The sequence below is a fragment of the Salvelinus alpinus genome, chromosome 28 (genome assembly GCF_045679555.1).
Source record: "Salvelinus alpinus chromosome 28, SLU_Salpinus.1, whole genome shotgun sequence".
NCBI lineage: Eukaryota > Metazoa > Chordata > Actinopteri > Salmoniformes > Salmonidae > Salvelinus > Salvelinus alpinus.
Window position 1 is genome coordinate 46,250,241 of NC_092113.1, and position 18,211 is coordinate 46,268,451.

The 18,211-nt window shown below is 56.1% G+C and overlaps 3 protein-coding genes across 3 annotated transcripts in view; 2 read left to right on the forward strand and 1 right to left on the reverse strand.

The window, feature by feature from the left end:
- Positions 1-3,815, forward strand: part of LOC139556897 (protein starmaker-like) — a 54,863-nt gene extending 51,048 nt beyond the window's left edge. Inside the window, exon 3 of the mRNA XM_071370993.1 lies at positions 3,788-3,815. Within this exon, the coding sequence (XP_071227094.1) occupies positions 3,788-3,815 (28 nt within the window). The remainder of the gene's footprint in view (positions 1-3,787) is intronic.
- On the forward strand, positions 1,418-17,573 carry LOC139556849 (uncharacterized methyltransferase YdaC). Its single transcript, XM_071370956.1, has 4 exons — positions 1,418-1,504; positions 9,430-9,687; positions 10,208-10,388; positions 17,208-17,573. Exons 2-4 carry the CDS (start codon positions 9,430-9,432, stop codon positions 17,402-17,404), a joined length of 636 nt encoding a protein of 211 aa, XP_071227057.1. The 5' UTR covers positions 1,418-1,504; the 3' UTR covers positions 17,405-17,573.
- LOC139556898 (uncharacterized PE-PGRS family protein PE_PGRS46-like) lies at positions 3,982-5,224 on the reverse strand. The gene is made up of 2 exons (XM_071370994.1): positions 5,219-5,224; positions 3,982-5,085 (listed from the first exon to the last, which is right to left on the reverse strand). Exons 1-2 carry the CDS (start codon positions 5,222-5,224, stop codon positions 3,982-3,984), a joined length of 1,110 nt encoding a protein of 369 aa, XP_071227095.1.
- Positions 17,574-18,211: the final 638 nt, after the last annotated feature.

The window sequence follows — 18,211 nt, forward strand, 5'->3', positions numbered from 1 at the left end:
TCCACCTACAGTCCCATACCTCTTTACCTCCACCTACAGTCCCATACCTCTTTACCTCCACCTACAGTCCCATACCTCTTTACCTCCACCTACAGTCCCATACCTCTTTACCTCCACCTATAGTCCCATACCTCTTTACCTCCACCTACAGTCCCATACCTCTTTACCTCCACCTACAGTCCCATACCTCTTTACCTCCACCTACAGTCCCATACCTCTTTACCTCCACCTACAGTCCCATACCTCTTTACCTCCACCTACAGTCCCATACCTCTTTACCTCCACCTACAGTCCCATACCTCTTTACCTCCACCTACAGTCCCATACCTCTTTACCTCCACCTACAGTCCCATACCTCTTTACCTCCACCTACAGTCCCATACCTCTTTACCTCCACCTACAGTCCCATACCTCTTTACCTCCACCTACAGTCCCATACCTCTTTACCTCCACCTACAGTCACATACATCTTTACCTCCACCTACAGTCACATACCTCTTTACCTCCACCTACAGTCCCATACCTCTTTACCTCCACCTACAGTCACATACCTCTTTACCTCCACCTACAGTCCCATACCTCTTTACCTCCACCTACAGTCCCATACCTCTTTACCTCCACCTACAGTCCCATACCTCTTTACCGCCACCTACAGTCCCATACCTCTTTACCTCCACCTACAGTCCCATACCTCTTTACCTCCACCTACAGTCACATACATCTTTACCTCCACCTACAGTCACATACCTCTTTACCTCCACCTACAGTCCCATACCTCTTTACCTCCACCTACAGTCACATACCTCTTTACCTCCACCTACAGTCCCATACCTCTTTACCTCCACCTACAGTCCCATACCTCTTTACCTCCACCTACAGTCCCATACCTCTTTACCTCCACCTACAGTCCCATACCTCTTTACCTCCACCTACAGTCCCATACCTCTATACCTCCACCTACAGTCCCATACCTCTTTACCTCCACCTACAGTCCCATACTTCTTTCACAGTTGAGTTGAGTTGAAGCAGGGTGTTGCGTTCCCTCTTCCGAGAGGATCTACTCCCTCCAGAGATGTACTTTAGATATTACTGCACGGTCAGAACTAGAAGCACAAGCATTTCGCTACACTTGCATTAACATCTGCTAACCATGCGTATGTGACAAATAAAATTTGATTTACGTTACTCTTTCCCAACTCTTTTACCATTCAACTACAAAGTCTTCTTTCAGTATAGTTATTAAAAGAGCTGTCCAAACTTGCTCAACATTTCAATACTCACATATTTCCATTACTCATATTCATCAACCACTCCTTTACACACGTTTGTACTGCAACATTTATGTTGATGGCAACCTGCATCCACTAGGTGGCGATGTACATGTGGGAGTATAATTAACTTTGATTTCATCATAGAAGTCATATACTGAACCAGAACCAAAAGAACATTCATCTTTAACGTTCTTGTTTCAACTTTCAAAGCAGAAGTCAATTTGAGACGTAAAGTAAGTAAATATGACTATTGGTTTGATTATTTAAATGCATTATTAAGGTTTGATTAATCACATACATTTGATATGCTGCAAAAACTGGCTAATTTATAACTGACACTCCGATTTACAGGATGCTAAAAATATTAACTAGCTACTAACACATTTTTAATAATGCTTTTTTCTGATTAAAAACTAGTTCATTGCATCCGCTGTGAAGCACAGTTTCATAATATTACCATATGTCCCAGATGCTTGCCGCAGTTTGAGTAATCACTAAAAAAACAGTCTTTAATTTATGGCATTTTTCAACCTGCCAGCTGATATTAGTTCTATTGAGCAACGTGTTGTAAATACCTCGCTACTATGGCCTATTTTTGTAGTATTTTGAAGTAGTATTACCTCCTCACGCAATTTGCACACACTGTATACAGACTTTTTGTTTTCCTATTGTGTTATTGACTGTATGTTTGTTTATTCCATGTGTAACTCTGTGTTGTTGTTTGTGTCGCACTGCTTTGCTTTAGCTTGGCCAGGTCGCAATAGTAAATGACAACTTGTTCTCATCTGACCTGGTTAAATAAAGGGTTAGGGTTATATATATATATAATATATAAATACCTGGTTAAATAAAGGTAGGGTTATATATATATAATATATAAATACCTGGTTAAATAAAGGGTTAGGGTTATATATATATAATATATAAATACCTGGTTAAATAAAGGTAGGGTTATATATATATAATATATAAATACCTGGTTAAATAAAGGGTTAGGGTTATATATATATAATATATAAATACCTGGTTAAATAAAGGTAGGGTTATATATATATAATATATAAATACCTGGTTAAATAAAGGGTTAGGGTTATATATATATAATATATAAATACCTGGTTAAATAAAGGTAGGGTTATATATATATAATATATAAATACCTGGTTAAATAAAGGTGAAATAAAATATAAAATAAAAAGTCTCCTTCTGAACGTTCTATGTCCTACGTCACAATGGCTGCTCTGCTATTGTTGTCAATGACACCTGACGTTGTTTATAGTTCAAATGTAAACAACACATGACGCTGAGGTCGTCCCGTTGTTTCCTATGGGGGAAATATACGTGTCTTGTCTATTTCAGAACTCTGAGGTCGTCCCGTTGTTTCCTATGGGGGAAATATACGTGTCTTGTCTATTTCAGAACTCTGAGGTCGTCCCGTTGTTTCCTATGGGGGAAATATACGCGTCTTGTCTATTTCGCAATATCTATATTGATTTTAAATTTGGACACCATTTTAATCATGAGAATCTCCTCTTTCTAATGATGTAAGGCTGGGCAGTGTATTCCGTTGTCATCAAACGCCAAATCAGAAATAGTCAGAAGTTGCCATTTTTTTTCTCTTACTTACTTTCTACACAAGTCATTTTTTTCGTTTCGTCCTAAGAACAGATTGTGGTGGTACAATAAAAAGGGATACATTTTTTGGTGCCATTTTATGTTAAATGGAATTCTAACACCGTGCCCCACACCAAAGGAGACCAGGATCCGCAGGTTGAAATATCAAAACTCTGAACCAATTATATTAATTTGGGGACATGTCGAAAAGCATTAAACATTTATGGCAATTTAGCTAGCTAGCTTGCAGTTGCTAGCTAATTTGTCCTATTTAGCTTGCAGTTGCTAGCTAATTTGTCCTATTTAGCTTGCTGTTGCTAGCAAATTTGTCCTATTTAGCTAGCTTGCAGTTGCTAGCTAATTTGTCCTATTTAGGTTGCAGTTGCTAGCTAATTTGTCCTATTTAGCTAGCTTGCAAGTGCTAGCTAATTTGTCCTATTTAGCTTGCTGTTGCTAGCTAATTTGTCCTATTTAGCTAGCTTGCAGTTGCTAGCTAATTTGTCCTATTTAGCTAGCTTGCAGTTGCTAGCTAATTTGTCCTATTTAGCTTTTTGTTGTTAGCTAATTTGTCCTATTTAGCTTGCTGTTGCTAGCTAATTTGACCTGGGATATAAACGTTGAGTTGTTATTTTACCTGAAATGCACAAGGTCCTCTACTTCCACAATTAATCCACACATAAAACGGTAAAACTAATCATTTCTAGTCATCTCTCCTCCTTCCAGGATTTTTCTTTGGGCTTAATATGGCGATTGGCATCTAACTTTCATAATAAGGTGTATTACCACGACCCACCTCAGTTCATCTTTCAATCACCCACGTGGGTATAACCAATGAGATGCAGACCTGCCAACATGCACACATTTTGCGTACAAACTGCGCAATTCTCTGTCCGTGTGCGCAGGTACGAGATCCGAGTTAAAAGTACTTAGAAATTAATAGGGCCTGATTTTTAAAAACATTTTTTTAATTTTATAAACAGTTTAATAAAAAGTAAATCTGAGTAAATCTAACATGCCGATTCTCAAGCTGCAACACACCGACCGATGAAGTTTGTGTCAACGGACATGGAGATTAATACATCATTATTGGAAGTAGCTACCCGAGGTCCGTCCCTCCTCCCGGTGTCCGCCCCTCCTCCCGGTGTCCCCCCCTCCTCCCGGTGTCCGCCCCTCCTCCCGGTGTCCGCCCCTCCTCCCGGTGTCCGCCCCTCCTCCCGGTGTCCGTCCCTCCTCCCCGTGTCCGTCCCTCCTCCCGGTGTCCGTCCCTCCTCCCGGTGTCCCCCCCTCCTCCCGGTGTCCGCCCCTCCTCCCGGTGTCCGCCCCTCCTCCCGGTGTCCGCCCCTCCTCCCGGTGTCCGTCCCTCCTCCCCGTGTCCGTCCCTCCTCCCGGTGTCCGCCCCTCCTCCCGGTGTCCGCCCCTCCTCCCGGTGTCCGTCCCTCCTCCCGGTGTCCCCCCCTCCTCCCGGTGTCCGCCCCTCCTCCCGGTGTCCCCCCCTCCTCCCGGTGTCCGCCCCTCCTCCCGGTGTCCGTCCCTCCTCCCGGTGTCCCCCCCTCCTCCCGGTGTCCCCCCCTCCTCCCGGTGTCCGCCCCTCCTCCCGGTGTCCGTCCCTCCTACCGGTGTCCGTCCCTCCTCCCGGTGTCCGTCCCTCCTCCCGGTGTCCGCCCCTCCTCCCGGTGTCCGTCCCTCCTCCCGGTGTCCCCCCCTCCTCCCGGTGTCCGCCCCTCCTCCCGGTGTCCGCCCCTCCTCCCGGTGTCCGTCCCTCCTCCCGGTGTCCGCCCCTCCTCCCGGTGTCCGTCCCTCCTCCCGGTGTCCCCCCCTCCTCCCGGTGTCCCCCCCTCCTCCCGGTGTCCCCCCCTCCTCCCGGTGTCCGCCCCTCCTCCCGGTGTCCGCCCCTCCTCCCGGTGTCCGCCCCTCCTCCCGGTGTCCGCCCCTCCTCCCGGTGTCCGTCCCTCCTCCCGGTGTCCGCCCCTCCTCCCGGTGTCCGCCCCTCCTCCCGGTGTCCCCCCCTCCTCCCGGTGTCCCCCCCTCCTCCCGGTGTCCGCCCCTCCTCCCGGTGTCCGCCCCTCCTCCCGGTGTCCGCCCCTCCTCCCGGTGTCCGCCCCTCCTCCCGGTGTCCGCCCCTCCTCCCGGTGTCCGCCCCTCCTCCCGGTGTCCGCCCCTCCTCCTGTTTGTTGTGATGCTGCGTTTGCCGACCTGTCAGCTGTGTGTAAACACATGGACAAATCCCTTTTCCACTCCGTGTGTTGTGGAAAGGTAAACACAAATTGTTTGAAGCTAACGTTAGTCGAACATAAGATGGACATTCAGTGGGTTCTAAAGTACCAGCAGTTCACTTGCATATGCTAGTGAAAGAAATGAAATGCAAATACAAAAAAATAACTGGTCTTATTTGTGCGGGTGTGATATACATTTAATTCTGCGTCCCATTCCACGTAACATTACGAGGGTCACACAACCTGATAGACTGTAATTATGATCCACGTCCAGTAAAACCTCCCTCAGTACAGACATGCTGAGTGTCCTCGTTACCAAGAAGGTTTCAATGATTGCCAGAGGATCTGTTTGCCACAGAGACGTCAACCCTGATGCCCTGCTGCGTAAGGCTAAATCTGCTACCAGGCAAATCTGTCCAGGAAATGATTTCCTGAACAGTTGAACGTCTCCAGAAGGTTTGTTCTCGGCGACTGTCAGAGCTTTTTGGTTTTTATTACGGAGAACATGTTGATCTGATACTGATGCTCGGCTTCAAACATTTGTTCTTATCATATCAGCTAAAACATGTTTTTATCGTAGATAAGATGTTTGTAAATTTTGTACCTAAACAAAAAATATTATTTGTTTAATAAAATAAAAAACCTCCAAGAATAAAGGCCCTTTGTGTGTTACATCTTGTTCGTGACGTTTACCATCTGTGTAAATGGAATGCTGTCCAACTATTCCAACCTTGTATAGACTTGATTTGGTACAATTCCATAATTGCGATCAGACTCACAAACAGCACGAGCGTGTGGGGGAAAGAAAACCACAATTTGCCACGCGCGTCTAGTACTCTAAAAAGTTGTACAGAGTTGGCAGGTCTGGAGATGGCACGTGGGTATCTGCTCCTATTAACCAATGAGGAGATATCACGTGGGTATCTGCTCCTATTAACCAATGAGGAGATGGCACGTGGGTATCTGCTCCTATTAACCAATGAGGAGATGGGTATCTGCTCCTATTAACCAATGAGGAGATGGGACGTGGGTATCTGCTCCTATTAACCAATGAGGAGATGGGACGTGGGTATCTGCTCCTATTAACCAATGAGGAGAGGGGTATCTGCTCCTATTAACCAATGAGGTGATGGCACGTGGGTATCTGCTCCTATTAACCAATGAGGAGATGGCACGTGGGTATCTGCTCCTATTAACCAATGAGGAGATGGCACGTGGGTATCTGCTCCTATTAACCAATGAGGAGATGGGACGTGGGTATCTGCTCCTATTAACCAATGAGGTGATGGCATGTGGGTATCTGCTCCTATTAACCAATGAGGAGATGGGTATCTGCTCCTATTAACCAATGAGGAGATGGCACGTGGGTATCTGCTCCTATTAACCAATGAGGAGATGGCACGTGGGTATCTGCTCCTATTAACCAATGAGGAGATGGGTATCTGCTCCTATTAACCAATGAGGTGATGGCACGTGGGTATCTGCTCCTATTAACCAATGAGGAGATGGCACGTGGGTATCTGCTCCTATTAACCAATGAGGAGATGGGACGTGGGTATCTGCTCCTATTAACCAATGAGGAGATGGGTATCTGCTCCTATTAACCAATGAGGAGATGGGACGTGGGTATCTGCTCCTATTAACCAATGAGGAGATGGGACGTGGGTATCTGCTCCTATTAACCAATGAGGAGATGGGTATCTGCTCCTATTAACCAATGAGGAGATGGGTATCTGCTCCTATTAACCAATGAGGAGATGGCACGTGGGTATCTGCTCCTATTAACCAATGAGGAGATGGGAGAGGCAGGACTTGCACCGTGTTCAGTGTCACAAATAGAACTGACTATTTTTCCGTTGACGCTCGCGAGCAGTGTGGGTGCAATGATTGAATAACATGTATGTGTACATTTGATTTTGCAACGCTGGCGGTGTGGTCTGCATGTAGGCGTCACTCCAATCAGAACAGGCTCTGCTGACGTTTGAAACCGTTCATTTGCGCTAGGGTTCCAGCCTAGTCAACGTTATTTTGACATTTTTCAGCCTTGGGTGAATTTGGACTCGTTCTATTGTCCAGTCTAACTAATGTTAGCTTTAGGTTCGCATAAAAGTTGGCTTGATTTATTTTTCTGATTCTCGCTGAAATCAGTTTATAATCACCAGATAACAAACGTAGTTTGTATAAAAGCGCCTGGCTAACTACTTCCAATATAATCCCAAGTACTGTGTACAATGACATTAGCTAGCCAAGTTAGTCAAACAATTGTAAATTAGTACTGACGTTAGCTAGCTGCTAAATTAACCTTGCCAGTGTCACCTGTCCAGGTCACGCAGCCAGTTTATTCTTGTAGCTGGAAACGTCAGCGATCATTTAAAACTTGAATGTCGAAGTTGAGACTTAGGAGTGTTAAAAATCATTCCATTTTCATCGGACTACACAAGTAATGACTATGCTTTAGCTGTCACCGTGGCCTGATTATCGTCAGTTTTGCCCCAACTAACACACCTGACTCCAATAATTAGAATTAATTTAGTTTAGTCAGCTGTGTTTGCCGGGGATGGAGGGGAAGTGTGACACCAGTCAGGCCCCTGGGGACTGGCGTTTCTCCACCTCTCTAGCTACTTCAGGACATCAGTGTTCAGGGCAAACGGGAATCGGGAGCGAAGGACACAACACGGTGCCCCATGTTGCTGCGAGGGACTCGCGTCTCGCTTGACAACCAAGATTTGAGGTGTAAACCCTTGGCTTGATACGGTTTAGTATCAGTTGACGTCAAACCGTATGTAACGCGCTGTAGTGTGCCTAAAGTCAGTCATGGTAAACAGGTTTCTCCATAATGACGTGTTAAATAGCCCTACCTGTCTCCATAATGACGTGTTAAATAGCTACCTACAACTGGTAAACAGGTGTCACAATGTGCACTTGACTCTGCTGCAGAACTCACTCAACCAGTTCTCCCCTCACCCCTCCTCCTCCCCCCTCCGCACCCCTCCTCCTCCCCCCTCTCACCCCTCCTCCCCCCTCTCACCCCTACTCCTCCCCCCTCTCACCCCTCCTCCTCCCCCCGCCGCACCCCTCTCACCCTCCTCCTCACCACCCACAGGCTGCCTGATAGCCAGCAGCAGCAGCTCACGTGAAATATATATATATATATATTATGCTATGGTGGCCGCAGTGCATTTTCAACCTGTGTCTAATACATTTTCACCTGCAAAAAATATTTTTCAAAGTAGCTTAATTTAGCGGGGAAATCGTGGGCATGTCAACCCTGACTGGTCATTTCCCACGTTCAGAACAACTGGGGACTGAGGGGGAAAACAAGCTCCGACTGGGAAAAGTCTAAGATCCTCAACCTCGGGCCTCTTTCTAGAGCTCTGACTTCCTGACCTGAAGATCACTGACGTCATGATTTAATTTAGTATTTTCCCTGAGTTCCCACCCATGGCTACACCCCTGCCCTCCCAGGCCCACCCATGGCCTGGGAGGGCAGGCCTTACTACTTAATACCCACCCATGGCCTTACTACTTCACTCTCTCCTCTCCCACTCTCTCTCTCCTCTCCCACTCTCTCTCCTCTCTCCCACTCTCTCTCTCTCTCTCCCAATCTCTCTCCTCTCCCACTCTCTCTCTCCTCTCCCACTCTCTCTCCTCTCCCACTCTCTCCTCTCTCCCACTCTCTCTCCTCTCCCACTCTCTCTCCTCTCTCACTCTCTCTCCTCTCCCACTCTCTCTCTCCTCTCCCACTCTCTCTCCTCTCCCACTCTCTCTCCTCTCTCCCACTCTCTCTCCTCTCCCACTCTCTCTCCTCTCTCCCACTCTCTCTCCTTTCTCCCACTCTCTCTCCTCTCCCACTCTCTCTCCTCTCCCACTCATCTTTCCTCTCTCCCACTCTCTCTCCTCTCTCCCACTCTCTCTCCTCTCCCACTCTCTCTCCTCTCCCACTCTCTCTCTCCTCTCCCACTCTCTCTCCTCTCTCCCACTCTCTCTCCTTTCTCCCACTCTCTCTCCTCTCCCACTCTCTCTCCTCTCCCACTCTCTTTCCTCTCTCCCACTCTCTCTCCTCTCTCCCACTCTCTCTCCTCTCCCACTCTCTCTCCTCTCCCACTCTCTCTCTCCTCTCCCACTCTCTCTCCTCTCCCACTCTCTCTCTCCTCTCCCACTCTCTCTCCTCTCTCCCACTCTCTCTCCTCTCTCCCACTCTCTCTCCCACTCTCTCTCTCCCCTCTCCCACTCTCTCTTTCCTCTCTCACACTCTCTCTCTCCTCTCTCCCACTCTCTCTCTCCTCTCTCCCACTCTCTCTCTCCTCTCTCCCACTCTCTCTCTCCTCTAGATGATCTTATTAGAGAAGCTGGGGCAGCAGTTGGGTCATCCCACCCGGTCAGTGTATGGTTGGCTGATCACTAAGTTCCTGAAGTATCACAACAAGATGTTAGAGGAGAGTGCGGTGTCTCTGTCTGGGATCCAGCCTGGAGATACAGTGTTAGAGCTGGGCCACGGGCCAGGACTGGGTCTGAAGGCTGCAGCCACACTGCTGACAGAACCTACTGGGAGACTCATAGGAGTGGACTACTCACAATACATGCACCAGGTGAGAGAGAGAGTACATGAGTGAGTAGAGGGGGGTAATTTAGTGACTCGACAACACTGCTATTCTCACCTCCTCTCTCCCCCTCTCCTCCTCCCCTCTCCTCCTCCCCTCCTCCCCTCTCCTCCTCCCCTCCTCCCCTCTCCTCCTCCCCTCCTCCCCTCTCCTCCTCCCCTCCTCCCCTCCTCCCCTCCTCCCCTCTCCTCCTCCCCACCATCCTCCTCCTCCTCTCTCCCCCTCTCCTCCTCCCCTCTCCTCCTCCCCTCCTCCCCTCTCCTCCTCCCCACCATCCTCCTCCTCCTCTCTCCCCCTCTCCTCCTCCCCACCACCCCCCTCTCCTCCTCCCCTCTCCTCCTCCCCTCTCCCCCTCTCCTCCTCCCCTCTCCTCCTCCCCTCCTCCCCTCTCCTCCCCACCATCCTCCTCCCCTCTCCCCTTCTCCTCCTCCCCTCTCCCCCTCTCCCCCTCTCCTCCTCCCCTCCCCACCACTCCCCTCTCCTCCTCCCCTCTCCCCCTCCCTTCTAGATGGCAGGAAATCTTCTGAAGGAGTTGGTCTCCAGTGGGAAGGTGTCTCTGTATCTGTGTGATGTGGCAGCCATGCCTCTAGCAGACAATATGGTAGACAAGGTGTTCCACTGTAATTGCTACTACTTCTGGCCAGACCTGATGAAGGGAGCTGCAGAGATACACAGAGTCATGAAACCAGGTGAGGGGGTGTGGGGACTGGGGAGGGTTGGTGTGGGGACTGGGGAGGGTTGGTGTGGGGACTGGGGAGGGTTGGTGTGGGGACTGAGGAGGGGTGTTGTGGGGACTGGGGAGGGTTGGAGTGGGGACTGGGGAGGGTTGGTGTGGGGACTGGGGAGGGTTGGTGAGGGGACTGGGGAGGGTTGGTGTGGGGACTGGGGAGGGTTGGTGTGGGGACTGGGGAGGGTTGGTGAGGGGACTGGGGAGGGTTGGAGTGGGGACTGGGGAGGGTTGGTGTGGGGACTGGGGAGGGGACTGGGGAGGGTTGGTGTGGGGACTGGGGAGGGTTGGTGTGGGGACTGGGGAGGGTTGGTGTGGGGACTGGGGAGGGGTGGTGTGGGGACTGGGGAGGGTTGGAGTGGGGACTGGGGAGGGTTGGTGTGGGGACTGGGGAGGGGACTGGGGAGGGTTGGTGTGGGGACTGGGGAGGGTTGGTGTGGGGACTGGGGAGGGGTGGTGTGGGGACTGGGGAGGGTTGGAGTGGGGACTGGGGAGGGTTGGTGTGGGGACTGGGGAGGGTTGGTGAGGGGACTGGGGAGGGTTGGTGTGGGGACTGGGGAGGGTTGGTGTGGGGACTGGGGAGGGTTGGTGAGGGGACTGGGGAGGGTTGGAGTGGGGACTGGGGAGGGTTGGTGTGGGGACTGGGGAGGGGACTGGGGAGGGTTGGTGTGGGGACTGGGGAGGGTTGGTTTGGGGACTGGGGAGGGGTGGTGTGGGGACTGGGGAGGGTTGGAGTGGGGACTGGGGAGGGTTGGTGTGGGGACTGGGGAGGGTTGGTGAGGGGACTGGGGAGGGTTGGTGTGGGGACTGGGGAGGGTTGGTGTGGGGACTGGGGAGGGTTGGTGAGGGGACTGGGGAGGGTTGGAGTGGGGACTGGGGAGGGTTGGTGTGGGGACTGGGGAGGGGTGGTGTGTGGACTGGGGAGGGGTGGTGTGGGGACTGGGGAGGGTTGGTGTGGGGACTGGGGAGGGTTGGTGTGGGGACTGGGGAGGGGTGGTGTGGGGACTGGGGAGGGTTCGAGTGGGGACTGGGGAGGGTTGGTGTGGGGACTGGGGAGGGTTGGTGAGGGGACTGGGGAGGGTTGGTGTGGGGACTGGGGAGGGTTGGTGTGGGGACTGGGGAGGGTTGGTGAGGGGACTGGGGAGGGTTGGAGTGGGGACTGGGGAGGGTTGGTGTGGGGACTGGGGAGGGTTGGTGAGGGGACTGGGGAAGGTTGGTGTGGGGACTGGGGAGGATTGGTGTGGGGACTGGGGAGGGTTGGTGTGGGGACTGGGGAGGGTTGGTGTGGGGACTGGGGAGGGTTGGTGTGGGGACTGGGGAGGGTTGGTGAGGGGACTGGGGAGGGTTGGTGTGGGGACTGGGGAGGGTTGGTGTGGGGACTGGGGAGGGTTGGTGAGGGGACTGGGGAGGGTTGGAGTGGGGACTGGGGAGGGTTGGTGTGGGGACTGGGGAGGGTTGGTGAGGGGACTGGGGAAGGTTGGTGTGGGGACTGGGGAGGATTGGTGTGGGGACTGGGGAGGGTTGGTGTGGGGACTGGGGAGGGTTGGTGAGGGGACTGGGGAAGGTTGGTGTGGGGACTGGGGAGGATTGGTGTGGGGACTGGGGAGGGTTGGTGTGGGGACTGGGGAGGGTTGGTGTGGGGACTGGGGAGGGTTGGAGTGGGGACTGGGGAGGGTTGGTGTGGGGACTGGGGAGGGTTGGTGAGGGGACTGGGGAGGGTTGGTGTGGGGACTGGGGAGGGTTGGTGTGGGGACTGGGGAGAGTTGGTGTGGGGACTGTGGAGGGTTGGTGTGGGGACTGGGGAGGGTTGGTGTGGGGACTGGGGAGGGTTGGTGTGGGGACTGGGGAGGGGTGGTGTGGGGACTGGGGAGGGTTGGTGAGGGGACTGGGGAATGTTGGTGAGGGGACTGGGGAGGGGTGGTGTGGGGACTGGGGAGGGTTGGTGTGGGGACTGGGGAGGGTTGGTGTGGGGACTGGGGAGGGTTGGTGAGGGGACTGGGGAGGGTTGGTGTGGGGACTGGGGAGGGTTGGTGAGGGGACTTGGGAGGGTTGGTGTGGGGACTGGGGAGGGTTGGTGTGGGGACTGGGGAGGGGTGGTGTGGGGACTGGGGAGGGTTGGTGAGGGGACTGGGGAGGGGTGGTGTGGGGACTGGGGAGGGGACAGGGGAGGGTTGGTGTTGGGACTGGGGGGGTTGTTGTGGGGACAGGGGAGGGTTGGAGTGGGGACTGGGGAGGGGTGGTGTGGGGACTGGGGAGGGTTGGTGTGGGGACAGGAGAGGGGTGGTGTGGGGACTGGGGATGGGTGGTGTGGGGACTGGGGAGGGGTGGTGTGGGGACTGGGGAGGGGTGGTGTGGGGACTGGGGAGGGTTGGTGTGGGGACTGGGGAGGGTTGGTGAGGGGACTGGGGAGGGTTGGGGTGGGGACTGGGGAGGGTTGGTGTGGGGACTGGGGAGGGTTGGTGTGGGGACTGGGGAGGGTTGGTGATGGGACTGGGGAGGGTTGGGGTGGGGACTGGGGAGGGTTGGTGTGGGGACTGGGGAGGGTTGGTGAGGGGACTGGGGAGGGTTGGTGTGGGGACTGGGGAGGGGACTGGAGAGGGTTGGTGTGGGGACTGGGGAGGGTTGGTGAGGGGACTGGGGAGGGTTGGAGTGGGGACTGGGGAGGGGTGGTGAGGGGACTGGGGAGGGTTGGTGTGGGGACTGGGGAGGGTTGGTGTGGGGACTGGGGAGGGTTGGTGAGGGGACTGGGGAGGGGTGGTGTGGGGACTGGGGAGGGTTGGAGTGGGGACTGGGGAGGGGTGGTGTGGGGACTGGGGAGGGGTAGTGTGGGGACAGGAGAGGGTTGGTGAGGGGACTGGGGAGGGGTGGTGTGGGGACTGTGGAGGGTTGGTGTGGGGACTGTGGAGGGGACTGGGGAGGGTTGGTGTGGGGACTGGGGAGGGTTGGTGTGGGGACTGGGGAGGGGTGGTGTGGGGACTGGGGAGGGGTGGTGAGGGGACTGGGGAGGGTTGGTGTGGGGACTGGGGAGGGTTGGTGGAGGGTTGGTGTGGGGACTGGGGAGGGGTGGTGTGGGGACTGGGGAGGGTTGGTGTGGGGACTGGGGAGGGTTGGTGAGGGGACTGGGGAGGGTTGGGGTGGGGACTGGGGAGGGTTGGTGTGGGGACTGGGGAGGGTTGGTGTGGGGACTGGGGAGGGTTGGAGTGGGGACTGGGGAGGGTTGGTGTGGGGACTGGGGAGGGTTGGTGAGGGGACTGGGGAGGGTTGGTGTGGGGACTGGGGAGGGTTGGTGTGAGGACTGGGGAGGGTTGGTGAGGGGACTGGGGAGGGTTGGAGTGGGGACTGGGGAGGGTTGGTGTGGGGACTGGGGAGGGGACTGGGGAGGGTTGGTGTGGGGACTGGGGAGGGTTGGTGTGGGGACTGGGGAGGGTTGGTTTGGGGACTGGGGAGGGGTGGTGTGGGGACTGGGGAGGGTTGGAGTGGGGACTGGGGAGGGTTGGTGTGGGGACTGGGGAGGGTTGGTGAGGGGACTGGGGAGGGTTGGTGTGGGGACTGGGGAGGGTTGGTGTGGGGACTGGGGAGGGTTGGTGAGGGGACTGGGGAGGGTTGGAGTGGGGACTGGGGAGGGTTGGTGTGGGGACTGGGGAGGGGTGGTGTGTGGACTGGGGAGGGGTGGTGTGGGGACTGGGGAGGGTTGGTGTGGGGACTGGGGAGGGTTGGTAGGGGGACTGGGGAGGGGTGGTGTGGGGACTGGGGAGGGTTCGAGTGGGGACTGGGGAGGGTTGGTATGGGGACTGGGGAGGGTTGGTGAGGGGACTGGGGAGGGTTGGTGTGGGGACTGGGGAGGGTTGGTGTGGGGACTGGGGAGGGTTGGTGAGGGGACTGGGGAGGGTTGGAGTGGGGACTGGGGAGGGTTGGTGTGGGGACTGGGGAGGGTTGGTGAGGGGACTGGGGAAGGTTGGTGTGGGGACTGGGGAGGATTGGTGTGGGGACTGGGGAGGGTTGGTGTGGGGACTGGGGAGGGTTGGTGTGGGGACTGGGGAGGGTTGGTGTGGGGACTGGGGAGGGTTGGTGAGGGGACTGGGGAGGGTTGGTGTGGGGACTGGGGAGGGTTGGTGTGGGGACTGGGGAGGGTTGGTGAGGGGACTGGGGAGGGTTGGAGTGGGGACTGGGGAGGGTTGGTGTGGGGACTGGGGAGGGTTGGTGAGGGGACTGGGGAAGGTTGGTGTGGGGACTGGGGAGGATTGGTGTGGGGACTGGGGAGGGTTGGTGTGGGGACTGGGGAGGGTTGGTGAGGGGACTGGGGAAGGTTGGTGTGGGGACTGGGGAGGATTGGTGTGGGGACTGGGGAGGGTTGGTGTGGGGACTGGGGAGGGTTGGTGTGGGGACTGGGGAGGGTTGGAGTGGGGACTGGGGAGGGTTGGTGTGGGGACTGGGGAGGGTTGGTGAGGGGACTGGGGAGGGTTGGTGTGGGGACTGGGGAGGGTTGGTGTGGGGACTGGGGAGAGTTGGTGTGGGGACTGTGGAGGGTTGGTGTGGGGACTGGGGAGGGTTGGTGTGGGGACTGGGGAGGGTTGGTGTGGGGACTGGGGAGGGGTGGTGTGGGGACTGGGGAATGTTGGTGAGGGGACTGGGGAATGTTGGTGAGGGGACTGGGGAGGGGTGGTGTGGGGACTGGGGAGGGTTGGTGTGGGGACTGGGGAGGGTTGGTGTGGGGACTGGGGAGGGTTGGTGAGGGGACTGGGGAGGGTTGGTGTGGGGACTGGGGAGGGTTGGTGAGGGGACTTGGGAGGGTTGGTGTGGGGACTGGGGAGGGTTGGTGTGGGGACTGGGGAGGGTTGGTGATGGGACTGGGGAGGGTTGGGGTGGGGACTGGGGAGGGTTGGTGTGGGGACTGGGGAGGGTTGGTGAGGGGACTGGGGAGGGTTGGTGTGGGGACTGGGGAGGGGACTGGAGAGGGTTGGTGTGGGGACTGGGGAGGGTTGGTGAGGGGACTGGGGAGGGTTGGAGTGGGGACTGGGGAGGGGTGGTGAGGGGACTGGGGAGGGTTGGTGTGGGGACTGGGGAGGGTTGGTGTGGGGACTGTCGAGGGGACTGGGGAGGGTTAGTGTGGGGACTGGGGAGGGTTGGTGAGGGGACTGGGGAGGGGTGGTGTGGGGACTGGGGAGGGTTGGAGTGGGGACTGGGGAGGGGTGGTGTGGGGACTGGGGAGGGGTAGTGTGGGGACAGGAGAGGGTTGGTGAGGGGACTGGGGAGGGGTGGTGTGGGGACTGTGGAGGGTTGGTGTGGGGACTGTGGAGGGGACTGGGGAGGGTTGGTGAGGGGACTGGGGAGGGGTGGTGTGGGGACTGGGGAGGGTTGGTGTGGGGACTGGGGAGGGGTGGTGTGGGGACTGGGGAGGGGTGGTGAGGGGACTGGGGAGGGTTGGTGTGGGGACTGGGGAGGGTTGGTGTGGGGACTGGGGAGGGGTGGTGTGGGGACTGGGGAGGGTTGGTGTGGGGACTGGGGAGGGTTGGTGAGGGGACTGGGGAGGGTTGGGGTGGGGACTGGGGAGGGTTGGTGTGGGGACTGGGGAGGGTTGGTGTGGGGACTGGGGAGGGTTGGTGATGGGACTGGGGAGGGTTGGGGTGGGGACTGGGGAGGGTTGGTGTGGGGACTGGGGAGGGTTGGTGAGGGGACTGGGGAAGGTTGGTGTGGGGACTGGGGAGGGGACTGGAGAGGGTTGGTGTGGGGACTGTCGAGGGGACTGGGGAGGGTTAGTGTGGGGACTGGGGAGGGTTGGTGAGGGGACTGGGGAGGGGTGGTGTGGGGACTGGGGAGGGTTGGAGTGGGGACTGGGGAGGGTTGGTGTGGGGACTGGGGAGGGGTAGTGTGGGGACAGGAGAGGGTTGGTGTGGGGACTGGGGAGGGGTGGTGTGGGGACTGTGGAGGGGTGGTGTGGTGTGGGGACTGGGGAGGGTTGGTGTGGGGACTGGGGAGGGTTGGTGTGGGGACTGGGGAGGGTTGGTGAGGGGACTGGGGAGGGTTGGTGAGGGGACTGGGGAGGGGTGGTGAGGGGACTGGGGAGGGGTGGTGTGGGGACTGTGGAGGGGTGGTGTGGTGTGGGGACTGGGGAGGGTTGGTGTGGGGACTGGGGAGGGTTGGTGAGGGGACTGGGGAGGGGTGGTGTGGGGACTGGGGAGGGTTGGAGTGGGGACTGGGGAGGGTTGGTGTGGGGACTGGGGAGGGGACTGGGGAGGGTTGGTGTGGGGACTGGGGAGGGGTGGTGTGGGGACTGGGGAGGGGTGGTGTGGGGACTGGGGAGGGTTGGTGTGGGGACTGGGGAGGGGTGGTGTGGGGACTGGGGAGGGTTGGTGAGGGGACTGGGGAGGGTTGGTGTGGGGACTGGGGAGGGTTGGTGTGGGGACTGTGGAGGGGACTGGGGAGGGTTGGTGAGGGGAATGGGGAGGGGTGGTGTGGGGACTGGGGAGGGGTGGTGTGGGGACTGGGGAGGGTTGGTGAGGGGACTGGGGAGGGTTGGTGTGGGGACTGGGGAGGGTTGGTGTGGGGACTGTGGAGGGGACTGGGGAGGGTTGGTGTGGGGACTGGGGAGGGTTGGTGAGGGGACTGGGGAGGGTTGGTGTGGGGACTGGGGAGGGTTGGTGTGGGGACTGGGGAGGGTTGGTGTGGGGACTGGGGAGGGGTGGTGTGGGGACTGGGGAGGGTTGGTGAGGGTTGGTGTGGGGACTGTAGGAGGTGTGATGGTGACCACTCTGAATGTCTCTACTGTATTTCTCTACTGTAGGAGGTTTGATGGTGACCACTCTGAGACTGAGCAGGGTGATCAGCTTTGCATCCAGGCGGGAGTTCCCTGGAGAGAACTGGCAACCCGAGGCTTACATGGCAGCTCTGAGAGCCTCTGGGTTTAACCAGGTCAAAATGGAGGATCTCCAGCACAGACACATCCCTTACCAGGCCATTTACGCTACTGCTGATAAGTGATGAACACACACGTTTCATCATCATCATTTACCATTGACGAATCTCAGAGCTCAGCAGGGTAGGGGTGTGTGGTGAAGATATAGGAGTCTCTCTCTCCAGACTGGCTCAGCAGGGCAGGGGTGTGTGGTGAAGATATAGGAGAGTCTCTCTCCAGACTGGCTCAGCAGGGCAGGGGTGTGTGGTGAAGATATAGGAGAGTCTCTCTCTCCAGACTGGCTCAGCAGGGCAGGGGTGTGTGGTGAAGATACAGGAGTCTCTCTCTCCAGACTGGCTCAGCAGGGCAGGGGTGTGTGGTGAAGATATAGGAGAGTCTCTCCAGACTGGCTCAGCAGGGCAGGGGTGTGTGGTGAAGATATAGGAGAGTCTCTCTCTCCAGACTGGCTCAGCAGGGCAGGGGTGTGTGGTGAAGATATAGGAGAGTCTCTCTCTCCAGACTGGCTCAGCAGGGCAGGGGTGTGTGGTGAAGATATAGGAGAGTCTCTCTCTCCAGACTGGCTCAGCAGGGCAGGGGTGTGTGGTGAAGATATAGGAGTCTCTCCAGACTGGCTCAGCAGGGTAGGGGTGTGTGGTGAAGATATAGGAGAGTCTCTCTCTCCAGACTGGCTCAGCAGGGCAGGGGTGTGTGGTGAAGATATAGGAGAGTCTCTCTCTCCAGACTGGCTCAGCAGGGCAGGGGTGTGTGGTGAAGATATAGGAGAGTCTCTCTCTCCAGACTGGCTCAGCAGGGCAGGGGTGTGTGGTGAAGATATAGGAGTCTCTCCAGACTGGCTCAGCAGGGTAGGGGTGTGTGGTGAAGATATAGGAGAG